This window comes from Peromyscus californicus, unplaced genomic scaffold (genome assembly GCF_007827085.1).
Source record: "Peromyscus californicus insignis strain IS unplaced genomic scaffold, ASM782708v3 Scaffold_3__1_contigs__length_106647218, whole genome shotgun sequence".
NCBI lineage: Eukaryota > Metazoa > Chordata > Mammalia > Rodentia > Cricetidae > Peromyscus > Peromyscus californicus.
This window is the reverse complement of record NW_026294551.1, coordinates 53,978,716-53,995,017: the sequence shown is the minus strand read 5'-3', so window position 1 is coordinate 53,995,017 and position 16,302 is coordinate 53,978,716. Positions and strand designations below refer to the sequence as shown.

Below are 16,302 nucleotides of genomic sequence, written 5' to 3'. Positions count from 1 at the left end.
GAGGCACATCTCTGCTTTGTTTTTTGATGTTTTGAGTCAGGATCTTTAGTCTAGGCTGACCTCAAACTCACTGAAATCCTCCTACCTCAGTCTCCAAGTACTGAGATTACAGGCACAAACCATACTCAGATGTGGCACACTCCTTTTGTCCCAGCACTTGGGAGACAGAGGCAGGTGGATCTCTGTGAGTTCAAGGCCAGCCTGGTCTACAAAGTGAGTTCCAGGACAGCCTGGACTGTTACACCATCTCGAGTAAAATAAAATAATAGAGTACTTGCAGCATAGCAATGAGGACCTGATTTCAGCTCCCAGCACCCACATACCAAACTGGGTATGATACTGTGTGTGCCTGTAACCCCAGCACTATGAAGAGCAGAGACAAGAGGATGGCGAAAGCACGTGAAATTCTTTATTTAGGAAGATAAAGGTTTTAGGGAAATTTGTTTTGGAGCTGGTCTGTAACTTGCTATGTAGACCAGGCTGGCCTCAAACTCAAAGAGATCCACCTGCCTCAGTCTACTGTGTGCTGGGATTATAGGTGTGCACTACCAAGCCTGGCTTGCGGTTTTGGTTTGATTTATTTTTTTGGTTCCTTTCAATTCAATGAGTTAGACAGGACATAAGATACCGAGTGGGAAACTGGGTTCCTAAGGTCCAGGGGAAGCCTGAGCTGACGACGGTTATCCTCATGCAATGCACAGGATGCTGTACCTTTTTGCTCGCTCCAGGTCATCATTGGCCTGCTCCAGCTCTCTCACATACTTATGCAGTTGCTCCTTAATGGCCCGGGTCTGACTTAAGTCATCTTCTAACACTGAGACCTGCTTGTAGCTCTGTGCATACTGATGCTCTAGTTTCTCCTGAAAGAAGAGGTGTAGAGAAAGATACATCGTTAATATAGAATCATCTATTAATAAAAGAATTTCCCAAATCCCTTAAGGAGAAAAAAAAATCAAAGGACTTCACCACAATCTGAGTTGATAGCACACACCTCCTTTTGGCAATATTTTTAAAACTACATGGACAGAACCATTCTAAATGTCTTTAATTCATGTAAAACTTACATAACAACCATTTTCTCTCAGAAAAAAAAAAAATGATCTTTCTGAAAAGTAAAATAATAGAAACCGCCAGGCGGCGGTGGTTGTGGTGGTGGTGGTGGTGGTGCACACCTTTAATCCCAGCACTCGGGAGGCAGAGCCAGGAGGATCTCTGTGAGTTCGAGGCCAGCCTAGTCTACAGCGTGAGATCCAGGACAGGCACCAAAACTACACAGAGAAACCCTGTCTCGGAAAAAAAAAAAATAGAAACCTTGCCTCAGAAATCTAACCCTGGAAGCTGGAGAGGCCTCTGAAGTGAAGAGAAGTGATGCTCTTGCAAAGGACCAGAGTTTGATTCCCAGCATGCATGTCAAGCGGCTCCTAACCACATGTACCTCTAGCTCTAAGAGAGCCAATGCTCTTTTTTTAGCCTCCATGGGGACTATACTCACAAGTACAGCCACAGAGACATGTATTTTAAAATTAAATCTTTAGGCCGGGCAGTGGTGGCGCACGCCTTTAATCCCAGCACTTGGGAGGCAGAGCCAGGCGGATCTCTGTGAGTTCGAGGCCAGCCTGGACTACCAAGTGAGTTCCAGGAAAGGCGCAAAGCTACACAGAGAAACCCTGTCTTGAAAAACAAAACAAAAAAAAAAAAAATTAAATCTTTAAAAAGGAAACATAAACTTGATTGGGTAACCTCTAGGTTTGCAGATGAGTACAACCCGACAAATATTCTCAAGGACCTAAGAGGCCCCCAAACCATATAGGCCACTGATATTACTCCTACTGCACTACTAGCCAGGGCAGTGGTGGTACATGCCTATAACCCCAGCACTTGGGAGGCAGAGGCAGCAGATCTCTGAGTTCAAGGCCAGCCTGATCTACAGAGTGAGTTCCAGGATAGCCAAGGTTATACAGAAAAATCTTGTCTCAAAAAATAAAATAAAAAATAAAACGAACTACTACTGAAGACACAGCACATGCTGGTTACAGGACAGAGAAGTCAAGCTGAAACTGCACTGAAAGCTTCCTCTCTGCTGACTAGCTTTCACAGTGCTAAAAGCTGCCATACAGGCTGCTGGTATTACCCCAGCAGAGCGCCCCACATGCAACAACAGTACTGACCTGCCAGGTCAGATGTGCCCACTGATGCAGTAACAGCATGAAGGTTAGAGGAGTAATCGACCACTTTTGGATTGTATTGGAAGCCCACCTCATGGTAGGGAATTCATGCCTGGTATTATAAACCTGGTCAAAAGGTCACAGGCCCTAGTAAGGAACCTACTTATAGCTTTTTTGCTAAACAATACGTCTATCTTGTTTATACCCATAGATTAGTACTGCCTTCAACACTAGCCAAAGAAACAGACTAGTGAGTGCTCAGCCCTAAATGGGACATCTCTAACAACAACACCATCCTACCCCACCACCGAGACTCAGGGGACACCACAGAAGAGGTGGTGCAAAGAATGTAAGAGCTGAAAGGTGAGAAGGAGTTCTGGAAAATGTTGAAAAGGCTGTCTTCAGGACAACATGACGCTGGCAATCACTGCAGCTAGCATTCCATAAGACCTATGTACGAGCAAGCTAACAAGATCAGTTAGCATTGCAACAGCCAGAACCAACTATACAGGTTACAGGGGGGAAAAGAGACAAGAAAGGGGTAGGGAAAATACAGGAACTAAAATATAGTGAGGACCATGACAGGCAGAAAACTGACAGCCGTAACATTCCTAGGAGAACTCCTAAACTCTGAACCACCTCTTGGTTCTATTTTTTTTAAAAATTCAAAAGTCTCTCTTGGGCTTTTGTTTTTTGGTTTTTCGAGACAGGGTTTCTCTGTGTAGCTTTGCGCCTTTCCTGGAACTCGCTTTGGAGACCAGGCTGGCCTCGAACTCACAGAGATCCGCCTGGCTCTGCCTCCCGAGTGCTGGGATTAAAGGCGTGCGCCACCACCGCCCGGCTATCCTGGGCTTTTTAAAAATATATATTTTTGGTTGCTTGCTTCTTTCAGTACTACTGAATAATACATTTCTCATTTTTTATTTTTTTTTTTGGTTTTTCGAGACAGGGTTTCTCTGTGTAGCTTTGCGCCTTTCCTGGGACTCACTTGGTAGCCCAGGCTGGCCTCGAACTCACAGAGATCTGCCTGACTCTGCCTCCCGAGTGCTGGGATTAAAGGCGTGCGCCACCACCGCCCGGATCCATTTCTCATTTTTTAAATATTACTAAATTTCATGTATGTGTACCCGCTTTTGCACATGTGTAAAGATCAGAAAACAACTTGAAGAAAAAGTTTCTCTTCTTCCACCCCGTGGGGTTGCCGGGTTAGCGACAAGTGCCTGCCCCACCCACCCAGCCATCTGGCTGGCCCTCCACTGCTCATCTGATGAAAGCCAGTCCACTCGACAGTACTGCAGCAGCCAGGGAAGCAGCTTCTGCCACGGTTACCTTTAACGCCTCCACTTCATATTTCAGTCTTTGGTTATCAGCTTGCAGGTCTCTGTTTCTCTGCTCAGCCTGTACTAACTGTGCCTCCAACTCTGCTTCTAATTCTCTGCTTCCTTCCTGGAATTCAACTAGCTCATCCCGAGCTTCCTGGAAGCTAAGCAGAAGCAAAGTGGGAAAGACACGTTAATAGTTGAGTCCTCTCATACAACATATCAATTCAGTAATTTGACTGAAAATTAATGTTCTCATAAAATATGAAACAGTAAAGAAAATGTCTTATACTTCTTGCTCCACATATATTCAGGATTCAGTAAAAAGTAGTTATACACCCTCCCCCAAAAAAACTACATAAATCAGTAATTGCAGTATTTACATGGCTCAGAATCGCAAGCTTCTTCCTCCATAAACTGAAAGAGGAGAGGTGTGTATTGTACTAAGTAACTTCAATTGGGCATTAGTTTCAATTCTAGTCAACAGACATCAACACATTCTCTCAAATCATAACGGCTGGTGTAGATCTAAGCATCACTCACTCTTATCACTAATTCAGAACTGGGCAGTTTACTATGCTTCTCCATCTTTTTTACCCAATGCACTAATACATTATCTTAATACTACAAACTAGCTTAATATTTAGATAACGTTTTCAGTAACTGGCTTGCTCTATAATGGCATTACGTAATTTTCTGCATTTAAACGTATTTTAAGAAGGGGTTCACAGGTTTCCCTGCCTCTGGAGGAATCTGTAACATTAGAACAAATGAAGAATCTCAGCTGGACACAGAGCATCTTCATCCCCTTGGCATGATACAACCATAGGAAAGAACAATGGGATCTGATAAAACTTAGTTAACTCTGCCAATCAAGGGAGGAAAATGTCTAACTGTTTTAGTAAGATTTCAAAGCTGGAGAGATGGCCCAGTGGTTAAGAGCACTGGCTGCTCTTCCAGAGGACCAGATTCCAATTCCCAACTTCTACATGGCAGCTCACAATCATCTTTAACTCCATCCCAGGGGATATAACGCCCTCTTCTGGTCTGTATGGTCACCAGGCATGCACATAGTACAGAAAACGTCCAGGCAAAACATACATACACATAAAATAAAAACAAATAAATCTCAAAAATATATAAGAAGAAAGATTCATTAAATAATATAAATTTAAGATTAAGTTTTGAGGCCAAAGAGCTATTTTCTTCCCAACTAAGTAAAACATTATTTTATAAAAGCAATTTTATAACATGCTCTATATCTTGGAAGCTCAGCTGCCTCCCAACACTAATAATGCATGCGTGGAAAAACTAAAGGCTGTTTTAAGCATCTCAAATGAGTAAATTATGAGGGAGCACCAGTACACACAGAAGGCCAAAGATAGCCCAGTGACAAGTCACAGGAGGCAAGCAATCAGGAAATCATAGCTTCCTGCCATTTCAGTTTGAAGAACATAAAGATTGGTAGTAGTTTTATACTATTTAAATACAAACATTGTTGTGACTATGGAATCACAATCCTAAATCTGAAGCTCTAAATTTAGCCTTGTACTCCAAAGAAAAAAACATGGGCAAGCTATGCATGGCATATTCCAAATCCCACCCCTATTTTAACAGTTTTTCAACAGTACCTTTGCTTATACTTCAAGGAAAGTTCCTTCCAATAAGCAGTTTCCTCCTTTAAACTTGAAAAATCTGGTATATCTTCACCATCCATGGTCAAGAAAGCCTGTGACATTAAAGACAAAGAACCCAGGATGTAAGTGAAAGCATGATACTGCATTTAGTAGTTTCCAAGGTTCTAGGAGTGGCCAGAACTTTCTAAAACATAAGCACACACCCTACCTCACTCAGGGACAACCAACATTGTGGATGAGGTCATGACAGCAGATGACATAACAGGATCAGAGGGAATGAGGCATTTTCAGCTATAGCACTGGGTTCTAGATAATTTAACCACAGAATTACCCTACAATTCCAGCAGTTAGTTTATGGCCAGCTGGTCTTCAGGGAATCCAAAAACAGAAACAAACAAGTATCAGAGAATTTGCCACTCCCTACGCTTCCCTGGGGATCAGGGGATGTGGCTCGGCTATTCAAGTACTTGCCTAGGGTTTGACCTCTGGCAACACCTGAAATCTCAGCACTGAGAATTGGAGGCAGGAGGTCATCCTTAGCTACACAGAAAGTTCAAAGCCAGCCTGGGTTACATGAGACCCTGTCTCAAAACGAAGTGGAGAGGGAGAGAGAAAAGAGGGAAGAGGGGAAGAGAGAAGGAGGGAGGGAAGAAAGCTACTTAGAACCCTCATGCCAAGTGAAACTACTACATCAGGCAAGACCCACATTCTCAAATCATACTTCTGAAAACATCCTCAGTCATCCCTCAATCCAACTTTACTCCAAAGGTCCACTCATCTCCAACTGAATAATCTTCGTCTCAGTTTTCCCCAAAGTATTCACAGAAGGAGGGACCTAGTTAGTTGTTCTTGCCATTTCAACTACCTAAAACTCCCAAATGATCATAGTACAAATTAAAAACACCAAGATGACTGGCCCACTCCAGATTCCTAACACATCTTTCCTACAATCCCCTCTTTACTTCTGTCCCAGCACCACATCCACACAGCAGATACACAGTAATGTCTACTGAATTAAACCACAAAGTGCGCCAGCCAGTAAGGCTGAAGAACAATCCAAAACAAACTAACAAGTCTTACAAATGCAGAGAACTCAGAGCTCATCTAAACAGTTTGCTTAGATGCTTAGCAATAACCCAGTCACAGACCACAGCACCTACAGAACTCCAGATTCAGGTGTGTATACAAGACATGCATGAGAATGACGTTTAGTGGGGATAAAACTAAAAATAACTTTATATGCTAAGTTTAATTCTTTTGATGCACAGTGCCAATTTTTCCTAAACCAAGTCTTTGCTAATCATATCATCTATTAGAATCTTGACATCTAATTAGTAAATCTTCCAGTTATCTTAAACTGCCAATCACCTGAAAGTCATTTCAAAGGCTAGATTCTTGGCACACCTTGTACTCCTTCACGGCACTGAGTACAACAGATTGCTAAGAGTAGGCACCTAATGCTCCGATCATTTACCGAATACTAATAAGATATTATTAAGCACTAATTATTATGTATTTATTGACCAACTACACTATCCTCTAATCTGATTACACCTATACTAGCACAGATCTGTCTGTATCACTTTATTCTTAGAGATGTCTTTAGAGCATGAGAGTACTTTAATGTGCAAACCACACAGGGCTGGGAGTCCTGCTGAGGCTGGGTTCTAGGGTTCCAATTCGACCATTAAATTACTTATACAAACTGCCTACTATCTTAGGGCTTCAGTTGTTTGTTTCATCTAATAAAGGTGTGGACTATACTAGGTGGCTATTTCAAGTATGTGTACTGACTAATAAATACAGATTGGTTCTCTAATTCTGTCCCTTTGTCAAGGTTCCAGAAATTCCCACTTCATTTGCCCAAATATAGGTCACTGTTTGACTTCTGGTAGTCTATGGATAAGGAGGCACTCATTATTTCAAAAGATTCAAAGTACAGGCATCACCCTGTGGTGTTAGAAACTCCTCAGGGTTAATACTGACGTCTCCTTAGGTAATCTAACAATCCAGATGAAGACAAAATTACAGGAAATGTGTGGTAGCACCTAGAGTTAAAGCAACAATCCCTGTCTCCTCTAACGCAGTACATAAGATCTTTTCCCAAAGTGTCCCAAAAACTGTGATAAATTTGAATCTATATAACAAGGGCCAGAGAGAGCCCTCCACAGTTAAGAGCATTTGCTGCTCTTCCAGAGGACCAGGGTTCAATTCCTAGCACCAACATGGCAGCTCACAACCATCTATGAGTCCAGTTCCAGGGGGTTTGATGCCCTCCTTCTGGTCTCTGTGAGCACCAGGCATGCTAGTGGTGCATGCAGGCAAAATACCCATATACATGAAAATGAAAATAAGGCTGGGCGGTGGTAGTCCACACCTTTAATCCCAGCACTCAGGAGGCAGAGCCAGGCGGATCTCTGTGAGTTTGAGACCAGCCTGGTCTACAGAGCAAGATCCAGGACAGGCACCTAAACTACACAGAGAAACCCTGTCTCGGAAAGAAAAAAAAAATGAAAATAAGAACAAATATTCCCTAGAGCTGGGAATATAGGTCAGTGGTATAAGCATTTAGCTAGCATGTATACAGCCCTGGGTTTCATCCATATTATAATAAACAAACAAATAAATCCAACCCTGACCCAAAAATTAGATTAATTATTTCAATACTGGCAACCATGTGTCAATGGGGAGCTCAAATGTCCAGTTTCTAATATAAAAGCCAATAAATTATGGATTTTTAGAATGTTACAAAGACCAGAGACGGCAAAGGAGCAAAGTCCCAGTGTGCTGCTGACACTGTCTTCCACAAGAAACCAATGAAGAGAATTAAAGGCTAATCTCTCGAGTTAGTTCCTCAGTTATAAGATCTTCCATATCACTTGAAATAAATGACCTGGAAGGCACAGGCTGAAGAACATAGCAGTTCCAACCCAAGACTGCAATGAAGTCCTATGATAAAGCCTAGGCCAATAGCCCAGAGTAGCTCAAATATTGAGATGGCTCTAAAAATAAGGCTCTAAAAAAAAAAAAAAAAAAAAACCACACAGAATAGGTACTATGACTACAAAGCTGTTTAAATGTGCAAAGTAAAAGTACTTACTCTTTTGTCAATTAGCAAAGCTGTAACTGAATGCTTTGGGGTCTCTCTTCTCTCTCTCTTTCTCTCTCTCTCTCTCTCTCTCTCTCTCTCACACACACACACACACACACACACACACACCCCTCTACCTACCTACCTCTGGAGGAGAGACAATTTAAGATTGCCTTTAACTCATGATTTCAAATCTAGTCTCTTTCATCTTTGTTAGAGCCTTATTTATTTTTATTTCCTGTGTATGGATTTTTTGGTCTGTGTACCATTGGGGGGGGGGGGGGCACAGAGACCAGAAGAGGACATCAGATCCCTTGGAACTGGAATTGCAGATGGTTGTAAGCTGTCATGTAGGTGCTGGGAACTAAACCCAGGTCCTCTGGAAGAGCAGTCAGTGCTCTTAACCACTAAACCATCTCTCCAGCCCACAAATCTAAATTTTAACTCAATAGATTACATATTATTTTTAAACAACTGGGATAAGTCCATTAACCCTAGCCATCAACGAACTTTCTATTTTCACCCTTGAATGTGTTCTAAGTTTTGTATGTTGCTTCCAGGATTTAATAAGTAAGTCTGTGTTCTCCATTTTATACCCTGTCTGATCTTGGTAGACACTGATAATAATATCCTAGTTTTGCTGTTCCCCAGGTGAATATTTTAGCCTATTCAGCAGCCATTTCAGGCCTCTATTTTTTCTGCCATACTTTAGACTGCTCTTAGATTACACATATCTTTGAACCAGTGTTACGTTTGAGTACTGACATTTTATTCACCAGCAGGGACATTTTCTTTTGAGTTTTCTATACTTTTGTTACTATGCAACATTTGATATTATTGTTGATTGTATGTACCAAGGACCAGTGTCCTCATGGGCATTTCTAGTAGCTACTAATGCCTTCCTAGACAGCTACATTTATTTTAAAGTATGGTGTTTGAATGTGGAATCAATCTTTCTACAAATAAGGTCCAAATCAGTTTTATCTACAAATTTTATTCACTTGTCCATTCACTTTTCTGTGTGGAGGTTGTTTTTGTTGTTTTAACTCTGATATACAATATAAAGGGACTTGCTGGTGGCTACTGCTTTGAAGAGCATTCAGCTCAGCAATGGTCCCTGGGGAAGAACACTGTTTACACTTCTGCGTATGCTCTAAACTATGCATTTGTCTCCAGCGTTTGGTCTTTTTTTTTTTTTTTAAAGATTTTTTTATTATGTATACAGCATGTATGACTGCAGGTCAGAAGAGGGCACCAGATCTCATTACAGATGGTTGTGAGCCACCATGTGGTTGCTGGGAATTGAACTCAGGACCTCTGGAAGAGCAGTCAGTGCTCTTAGCCTCTGAGCCATCTCTCCAGCCCCCAGCGTTTGGTCTTACGTAGGGACAAACTATTTTCCTAGATCCTTAGGTTACACAGAAAACATAAAAAGTTGTATATATCAATAGACTACCATGTAATGTTTGATATATGAATACACTACATGCTACTCAAATAGAGTTAAACATATTCTCCTCCATCAATTGTCAGTTCTCGCTAGTGAAAACTTTCAAAATCTTTCCAGCAGCTCTTTAAAATGTACAATCCAGAATTACTGTCTAAAGATATATATCCCTTTATATTATTTTTGTGTCCTTCTGTGTATGTTCATGTGGGGGTGAGGGTGGGGCATGTTTATAAGCAGATTTGCATGCCTTTGTGTGCATGTATGTAGAGGCCAGAGTACAAGCTCAGATGTCATTCCTCACAAATGCTATCTACTTTTTGAGTTTTGTTCGGTGGTTTGTTGGTTTTGGTATTGAACTAAAATTTACCTATTAGGCTATACTGGCTAGCCAGCAAGCACCAGTGGTCCACCTGTTTCTGTGCATGTGCACATAAGCGCGCGCGCGCGCGCACACACACACACACACACACACACACACACACACACACACACACACACACACAGAGCGCGCTGAGATTACAAGCTCCCATGACCACACCTGGATTTTTTACATGGGTTCTGAGAACTGAACTCAGTCCTTGCAAGCAAATTACCAACTAAGCACCTCCCCAGTCCAAAAGGATGTAGTCTTGCCGGGCGGTGGTGGCGCACGCCTTTAATCCCAGCACTCGGGAGGCAGAGCCAGGCGGATCTCTGTGAGTTCGAGGCCAGCCTGGGCTACCAAGTGAGTTCCAGGAAAAGGCGCAAAGCTACACAGAGAAACCCTGTCTCGAAAAACCAAAAAAAAAAAAAAAAAAAAAAAAAAAGGATGTAGTCTTAATACAACCACCAACTTTTCCTCTCGGTGTCCCCTGATGACACAGGTTTGTTTTGTGGTTTTGTCTTCAAGGTGTTTGTTTTGCTTTTTGAGTCAGGGTCTCACTAGATAGCCCTGGCTGGCCTGAGTAAACCAGGCTGTCCTCAAACTCAGAGATCCACCTTCCTTGACTCTGCCTCCTAAGTGCTGGGATTCAATCCTGAAGACGCAGGTTCTAAGTAGTCTTTGCATGCAGCTTCCTGAAAATATAGTGTTAGCTGTTCTATCATCTTTGTCCCAGTACTTCAGCATCAAATAATTCTAGCAAAATTTCTAATGCTTTTACTCCACATGTGCTTCTCAATTGTCTTGATAAATCTTAGGTGAACTGAATGTTCACCATGATTTTTCTAATCAACAAGCTAATCTCACAGCTAGAATTTTTTTAATTCTTTTATTTAATGATCATCATTAGACCTGGTGTGGCAGTGTAAGCTTGTAATTCCAGCACTGAAGAGGTAAGAGGACCCAGAGAGACAGGAAGGTCAACACAAATTTGAGGCCAGCCTCAATTACACAACAAGGTTCATGTCAGCCAGAGCTACACAGCAAGACACTGCTTCAAAAAAAAAAAAAAATTAATCCAGAACAAAACAAAAACAAACCAAATTAAGAACATCTAATCAAAGCCAAGCGGTGGTGGTGCATACCTTTCTTTAATCCCAGCACTCGGGAGGCAGAGGCAGGCGGATCTCCGTGAGGCCAGCCTGGTCTACAGAGTGAGATCCAGGACAGGCTCCAAAACTACACAGAGAAACCCTGTCTCAAAAGACCATCTAATCTCTTGATGTCAGAGGAAAGTTAAGATGCAGCTCAGCTGGTAAAGTACTTGCCTAGCATAGCACATAGGAAGCCCTGGGTTCAATCCCAGCACTGCATAAAGCAGTAGGGTACAGCACAGCTGTAATCCCAGCCTTCAGTACGTGGAGGCAGGAGGATCAGAAGTTTAAGGTCATCCTTAGCTACATGGCAAGCTGGAGGCTCAGCCTAGGCTACATGAGACTTAAAAAAAAAAAAGTTTAAAAAAAATTCTGGGAATAGAGATGGCCCTGTGGTTAAGAGCACTTGTTGTTCTTCCAGAGGACCAGAGTTAGGACCCAGCACCCACATCAGGTGGCTCACAACCATCTACAGCTCCAGCTCCAGGGAATCAGACCTCTGTGGGCACTGCATTCACATGAACATACCCACATGCAGACACACACCTAAACAGAATTAAATACAATAAAAATATCTATTTTTAAAAGAACAAGTCAGAGGGGGCTGAAGAGATGGTTCAGTGGTTAAGAGCACTTGCTGCTCTTGCAAAAGACTAGAATTTGGTACCCAGCATACACATCAAGAAGCTCACAGCCCTGTACCTCTAGCTCTTCTGCTGGCCTCTGCAGCTACCCACATTCACACACACACACACACACACACACACACACACACACACACACACACATTTTACAAAGAAAAATAGGCCAGAATATCAGCATACAAAGTGCTTAAAAGAGCAGAGCCGCCGGGCGGTGGTGGTGCACGCCTTTAATCCCAGCACTCGGGAGGCAGAGACAGGCGGATCTCTGTGAGTTCAAGGCCAGCCTGGTCTACAGAGTGAGTTCCAGGAAAGGCGCAAAGCTACACAGAGAAACCCTGTCTCGAAAAACCAAAAAAATGCCAGGCGGTGGTGGCGCACGCCTTTAATCCCAGCACTTGGGAGGCAGAGGCAGGCGGATCTCTGTGAGTTCGAGGCCAGCCTGGTCTCCAAAGCGAGTTCCAGGGAAGACGCAAAGCTACACAGAGAAACCCTGTCTCGAAAAACCAAAAAAAAAAAAAGAAAAACCAAAAAAAAAAAAGAGCAGAGCCAAACTACACACTATCTGGGTGACCGTGAGATTATCCTACTACTCAGTATCTCACTTCCTCACCTATAAAACAGAAAAATGAGGTATGTTTTTAAGATTGGATTACTATTTGTACACCACTTGGAACAGAGTCTGGTGCACAGTGAACACGGCATAAATATTAATTCAATTATAAGAAACTAGTAGAGCAGGAATGGACTAAAGTTAGACCACAGAGTGAACAGACTTCCAAATTTAAAATACATATGATCCCTCAAAAGCATTTCATTACAAAAAGATCCCTAAAACTTCTCTCCTGGAATACGCTTTATGAGCTACATTAAAAACCAAGCAGGGGTTCCTACCCTTCAGTCACTCTGTGTTTGTCGCTTCCTGCCTGGCAGTACCTAGCTTTAACCCACTACACCTATTCATCAACTCTATCCTTCCAAAAATCGGGTTCTTTAGAAATAGCAAAATGGAGGTCAGGCAGTGGTGGTGCACGCCTTTATTCCCAGCATTTGGGAAGCAGAGGCAGGTAGATCTTTGTGAGTTCGAGGCCAGCCTGGGCTACAGAGCGAGTTCCAGGACAGGCTCCAAAACTGCACAGAAAAACCCTGTGTCGCTGGGCGGTTGTGATGCACGCCTTTAATCCCTGCACTCGGGAGGCAGAGCCAGGCGGATCTCTGTGAGTTCAAGGCCAGCCTGGTGTACAGAGCTAGTCCAGGACAGGCTCCAAAGCTACACAGTGAAACCCTGTCTCGAAAAACCTAAAAAACAAAACAAAACAAAAAAACCCTGTGTCAAAAAACAAAAATAATAGACAGACTGACAGACAAACAGACAGACAGATAACAAAATGTGCTACCACTGCAGATATCCCAAAACTGTTTCAGACTGCAGAGACTGTGTGGAGTGTGCCTCCAGTTACACTGGAGGATGTGCTCACTGTCATTTGAGATCATGTAAGTGGAGAAAGTTAAGGCCACACAAAGTTAGCCAATGTCAAATTTTTCCTGCTTTAAAAAACTGCTCCAACGGCCCATCTACAATCTTCTGAAGCTGCAATGCAGACAGACAAGTATTCTCTGCTCCACTCAATCTTTCCTTAATACTATGTCTCACATGGAGTTTGAGCCTCAAAATTACAACTTTGACATCAGACATTATCACAACTCTGCATGACTTTCAGATGTCTAGCGACTGACAATTAACTCACCTGGATTTTAAACAGCCTACCCAGCATACCTTACTGGCCAAGACACTCTGTACAGCACTAAGAAAAACTATTTTACATGTGAGATTATTAACATGTGCAGAATGGAGTAGGTCCCATCCAAACTTTTCTCCCTTACGAAGTGCCTAGAAATAATTTTAACTTTACTCCTCAGTCATCAGATTTGTTTTAGCCTGGTTTAAAATACAAATGAAAATAAGTTTTGTTGGTCTCATGAAAGCATATTCAGGTTTATTTTTGTTTCAAATGCTCTGTATTCAACTTCAACTTATCTAATTCAAAACAGAGCCACTGCAGATTTAGCAACTTCTACTGAGATTAGGTCCATCTCTAACTGGGGCTGAAAGTTTTCTTTGTTCTTATGCATTCCTAGTCTAAATAAAGATTTTAGCAACAATTCTGAAGAGACACCCCCAACTCAGTGTCCTTCGGTTTCTGGGCTTCTTGCTGAGTTTTACCCTATCAACTCTCTCATTGGGCAGACACTGCCCCATCTATCTCAAGTGCGGTGAAAGCAACGTAACTTGTCAGACTAATAACCAGCCACTCAGAAGCAAGCTTCAGGTAACAGTTTTCTAATAATCGAATGGTTGTTTTTTTTTTAATCAATTTACTCGAAAATAAATAAGTCATCTCCTAACTTCTGGTATTATCTTTGACAAGCCCAATGTTCTGGCCTCTTTCTGGCTGAAGAAGGAAAAGGAAAACAGAAACCGGACCCCTGAGCCTAGAAAGGTAAACTCTGATCCAAGATAAGCTTCTCACTAGTTGATGAAACCCAAGTAAAAAAAAAAAAATCACTTAATTGCCCCTGTATCTGGACTCAGTTTCCCCATCCAGCCAAGAGTGACTTACAGAATCCGTCACAAGTGCCAACAACCAATGTTTACAAACCCTACAGGAATGGACAGTAATAATGAAAAGAGCCCTCACTCGCCTTAAACTTAAGGGGTTAGTTACCTCGTCGTTTCTCAGAGAAAAATAAGAGGCGAGCCCAAGCAACCGGAGCCGGTTGGTGATACTTTTCCCCAACTCCAAAGCGGGTGATTAGCAGTTCGGGGCGGGCAGTCACGAGACTGCCAGTCGCTGCCAACGCGGGCTGCTCCCGCTCTCGCCTCCCACATCAGGGGCGCTGGGAAACCAAAATCCAGCCCGGCTCCTAACCACCCTGGCGGCTCAAGGGAATCCGGGGTGGGTGGAGCGAGAAGCTGGGCGCGCCGCTGCCACCCCAGCAGGGCCACTCCTCGAGCCGTCAGCGCCTCGGCCCCCGGTGCCACGTCCCGGCCTCCGTCCCTCCTCGGGAAGCCCAGGACTCGCTCTCTTGCAGGTGCCCCGGGTGGGCCACACCTCCGGCAGTGAGGAGGGGACAGTTAGAGCGGTTGGGTCAGTGGTCTCCGGTCCGGCCGCCCCGGAACCCAAGCCCACCCCGGCCCGGCGGGGCCTGAGACGCAGCCGACGGTCGGGCGGGCTCCCCAGGGGCAGGCCTCGGCGCCGCCCGCCCGCCTCGACCCCAGGGGCTGCCTCGCACGGGGCTCACCGCCAACGTGTCAAAAGCGCATGTTCGCCGCCGCTCGGCCGACGTCTCCGCTCCGCTGGCCTGGCCAGGCCCGCCCAGCCGTTCCGCTCTGCTCCCTTCCGCAGCCCTGAGCTCCACTCCGCGTACCCCCGCACCGGGCTCCTCCCCGACACGTCAGGGGCTCCCAGGGTATCGGAGGCCATTCTGTGACGCACGGGGGCGGAGTCGGGAGCATGCGCAGAAACACGAGGGTGCGGGGAGGAGCTGTGGGAGGGCCGGCGTCACACGGTGCCGACCCAGGCCCGGCGCGCTGACGTCAGACCGGCGACACAGTCCTGCGCAGGCGCCCCCCGGCCCCTGCAAGGGGTGGGTGTTAGCCCTCTGCGGTTTTTTTGGAAGCTGTGCTACCCTACTCGAGGGTAGTCCCCTGGAGTAAGAAGGGAAGCAGGCATAAAGGAGTACTGGCTCCAGAACAAGCCAGGAAAGACGTGCAACTGTCCGGAGAGTGGAAACTTAAATGGCAAAAGGTATTTGGGGGACAATTTTAGGGACTTCTGCTGTCTCATGCTCAGTGTAATTCTAATTTCAGCTCTCAGGTTGGAGACACAACATAGCCTAAGACGTACCGCAAGGGGAGCCCAAAAAGCCCAGTTACACTTTTGAGTATAAACAAAAAAGGTACAAGATGGATTTTTAAGGAGAGCCCAAATCGATGAGGAGCAGAGGAGAATTAGGGGGGGTCTGAAGCACCTTGAACTAGACTGTGAAGTCTATAGGATTTTTAAAAAATGATTATGAATTCACTGTGCGGTTTGTTCTGGCAGTTGTACCAGTCCCTCCATGTTACTCTCATCGTCCAAGAAAGAAACAGCAAGATGAAGTTGCCCCAAGGTCGCTCAACTACAGCAAGAATGAAAAATCAGAAACCATGCTATTATCCACTGCTATGCTGACAAGGGAAACATAACACCACTTACTGGGCTAGACCACGGTGCTAAGTGCTTTGCATATACTACCCTTTAACCCTCAACAACCTATGAGGTTGGAATCATTAGCTCTATTTTCTATATTGTAACCTAAGACTCATAGGTCTGCTCTCCAGGCCCGCCTAAAACAGCTTTGAAACTCAGACTGGAGCTCTGCTTTCCTGCTCGAAGCTGTGCTCCGTCTAATCAGATCTCAAGCAGGGAAGTGATTAATGA

The 16,302-nt window shown here is 44.1% G+C and overlaps 1 protein-coding gene across 4 annotated transcripts in view; it reads right to left on the bottom strand.

The window, feature by feature from the left end:
- The window catches only part of Ndel1 (nudE neurodevelopment protein 1 like 1), a 45,793-nt gene that overhangs the window by 18,475 nt on the left and 11,016 nt on the right, over positions 1 to 16,302 (bottom strand). The window contains exons 1-4 of one of the 4 annotated variants that reach the window (XM_052756770.1): positions 15,122 to 15,296; positions 5,116 to 5,213; positions 3,495 to 3,648; positions 712 to 860 (exon numbers count right to left, since the gene is read on the bottom strand). In XM_052756770.1, coding sequence (XP_052612730.1) covers positions 712 to 860; positions 3,495 to 3,648; positions 5,116 to 5,201 — 389 coding nt within the window. In that variant the 5' untranslated portion in view covers positions 5,202 to 5,213; positions 15,122 to 15,296. Of the gene's footprint in view, positions 1 to 711; positions 861 to 3,494; positions 3,649 to 5,115; positions 5,214 to 14,544; positions 15,006 to 15,121; positions 15,297 to 16,302 lie in introns of those variants that run through there. The other 3 variants (XM_052756767.1, XM_052756768.1, XM_052756769.1) reach the window with 3 other exon arrangements.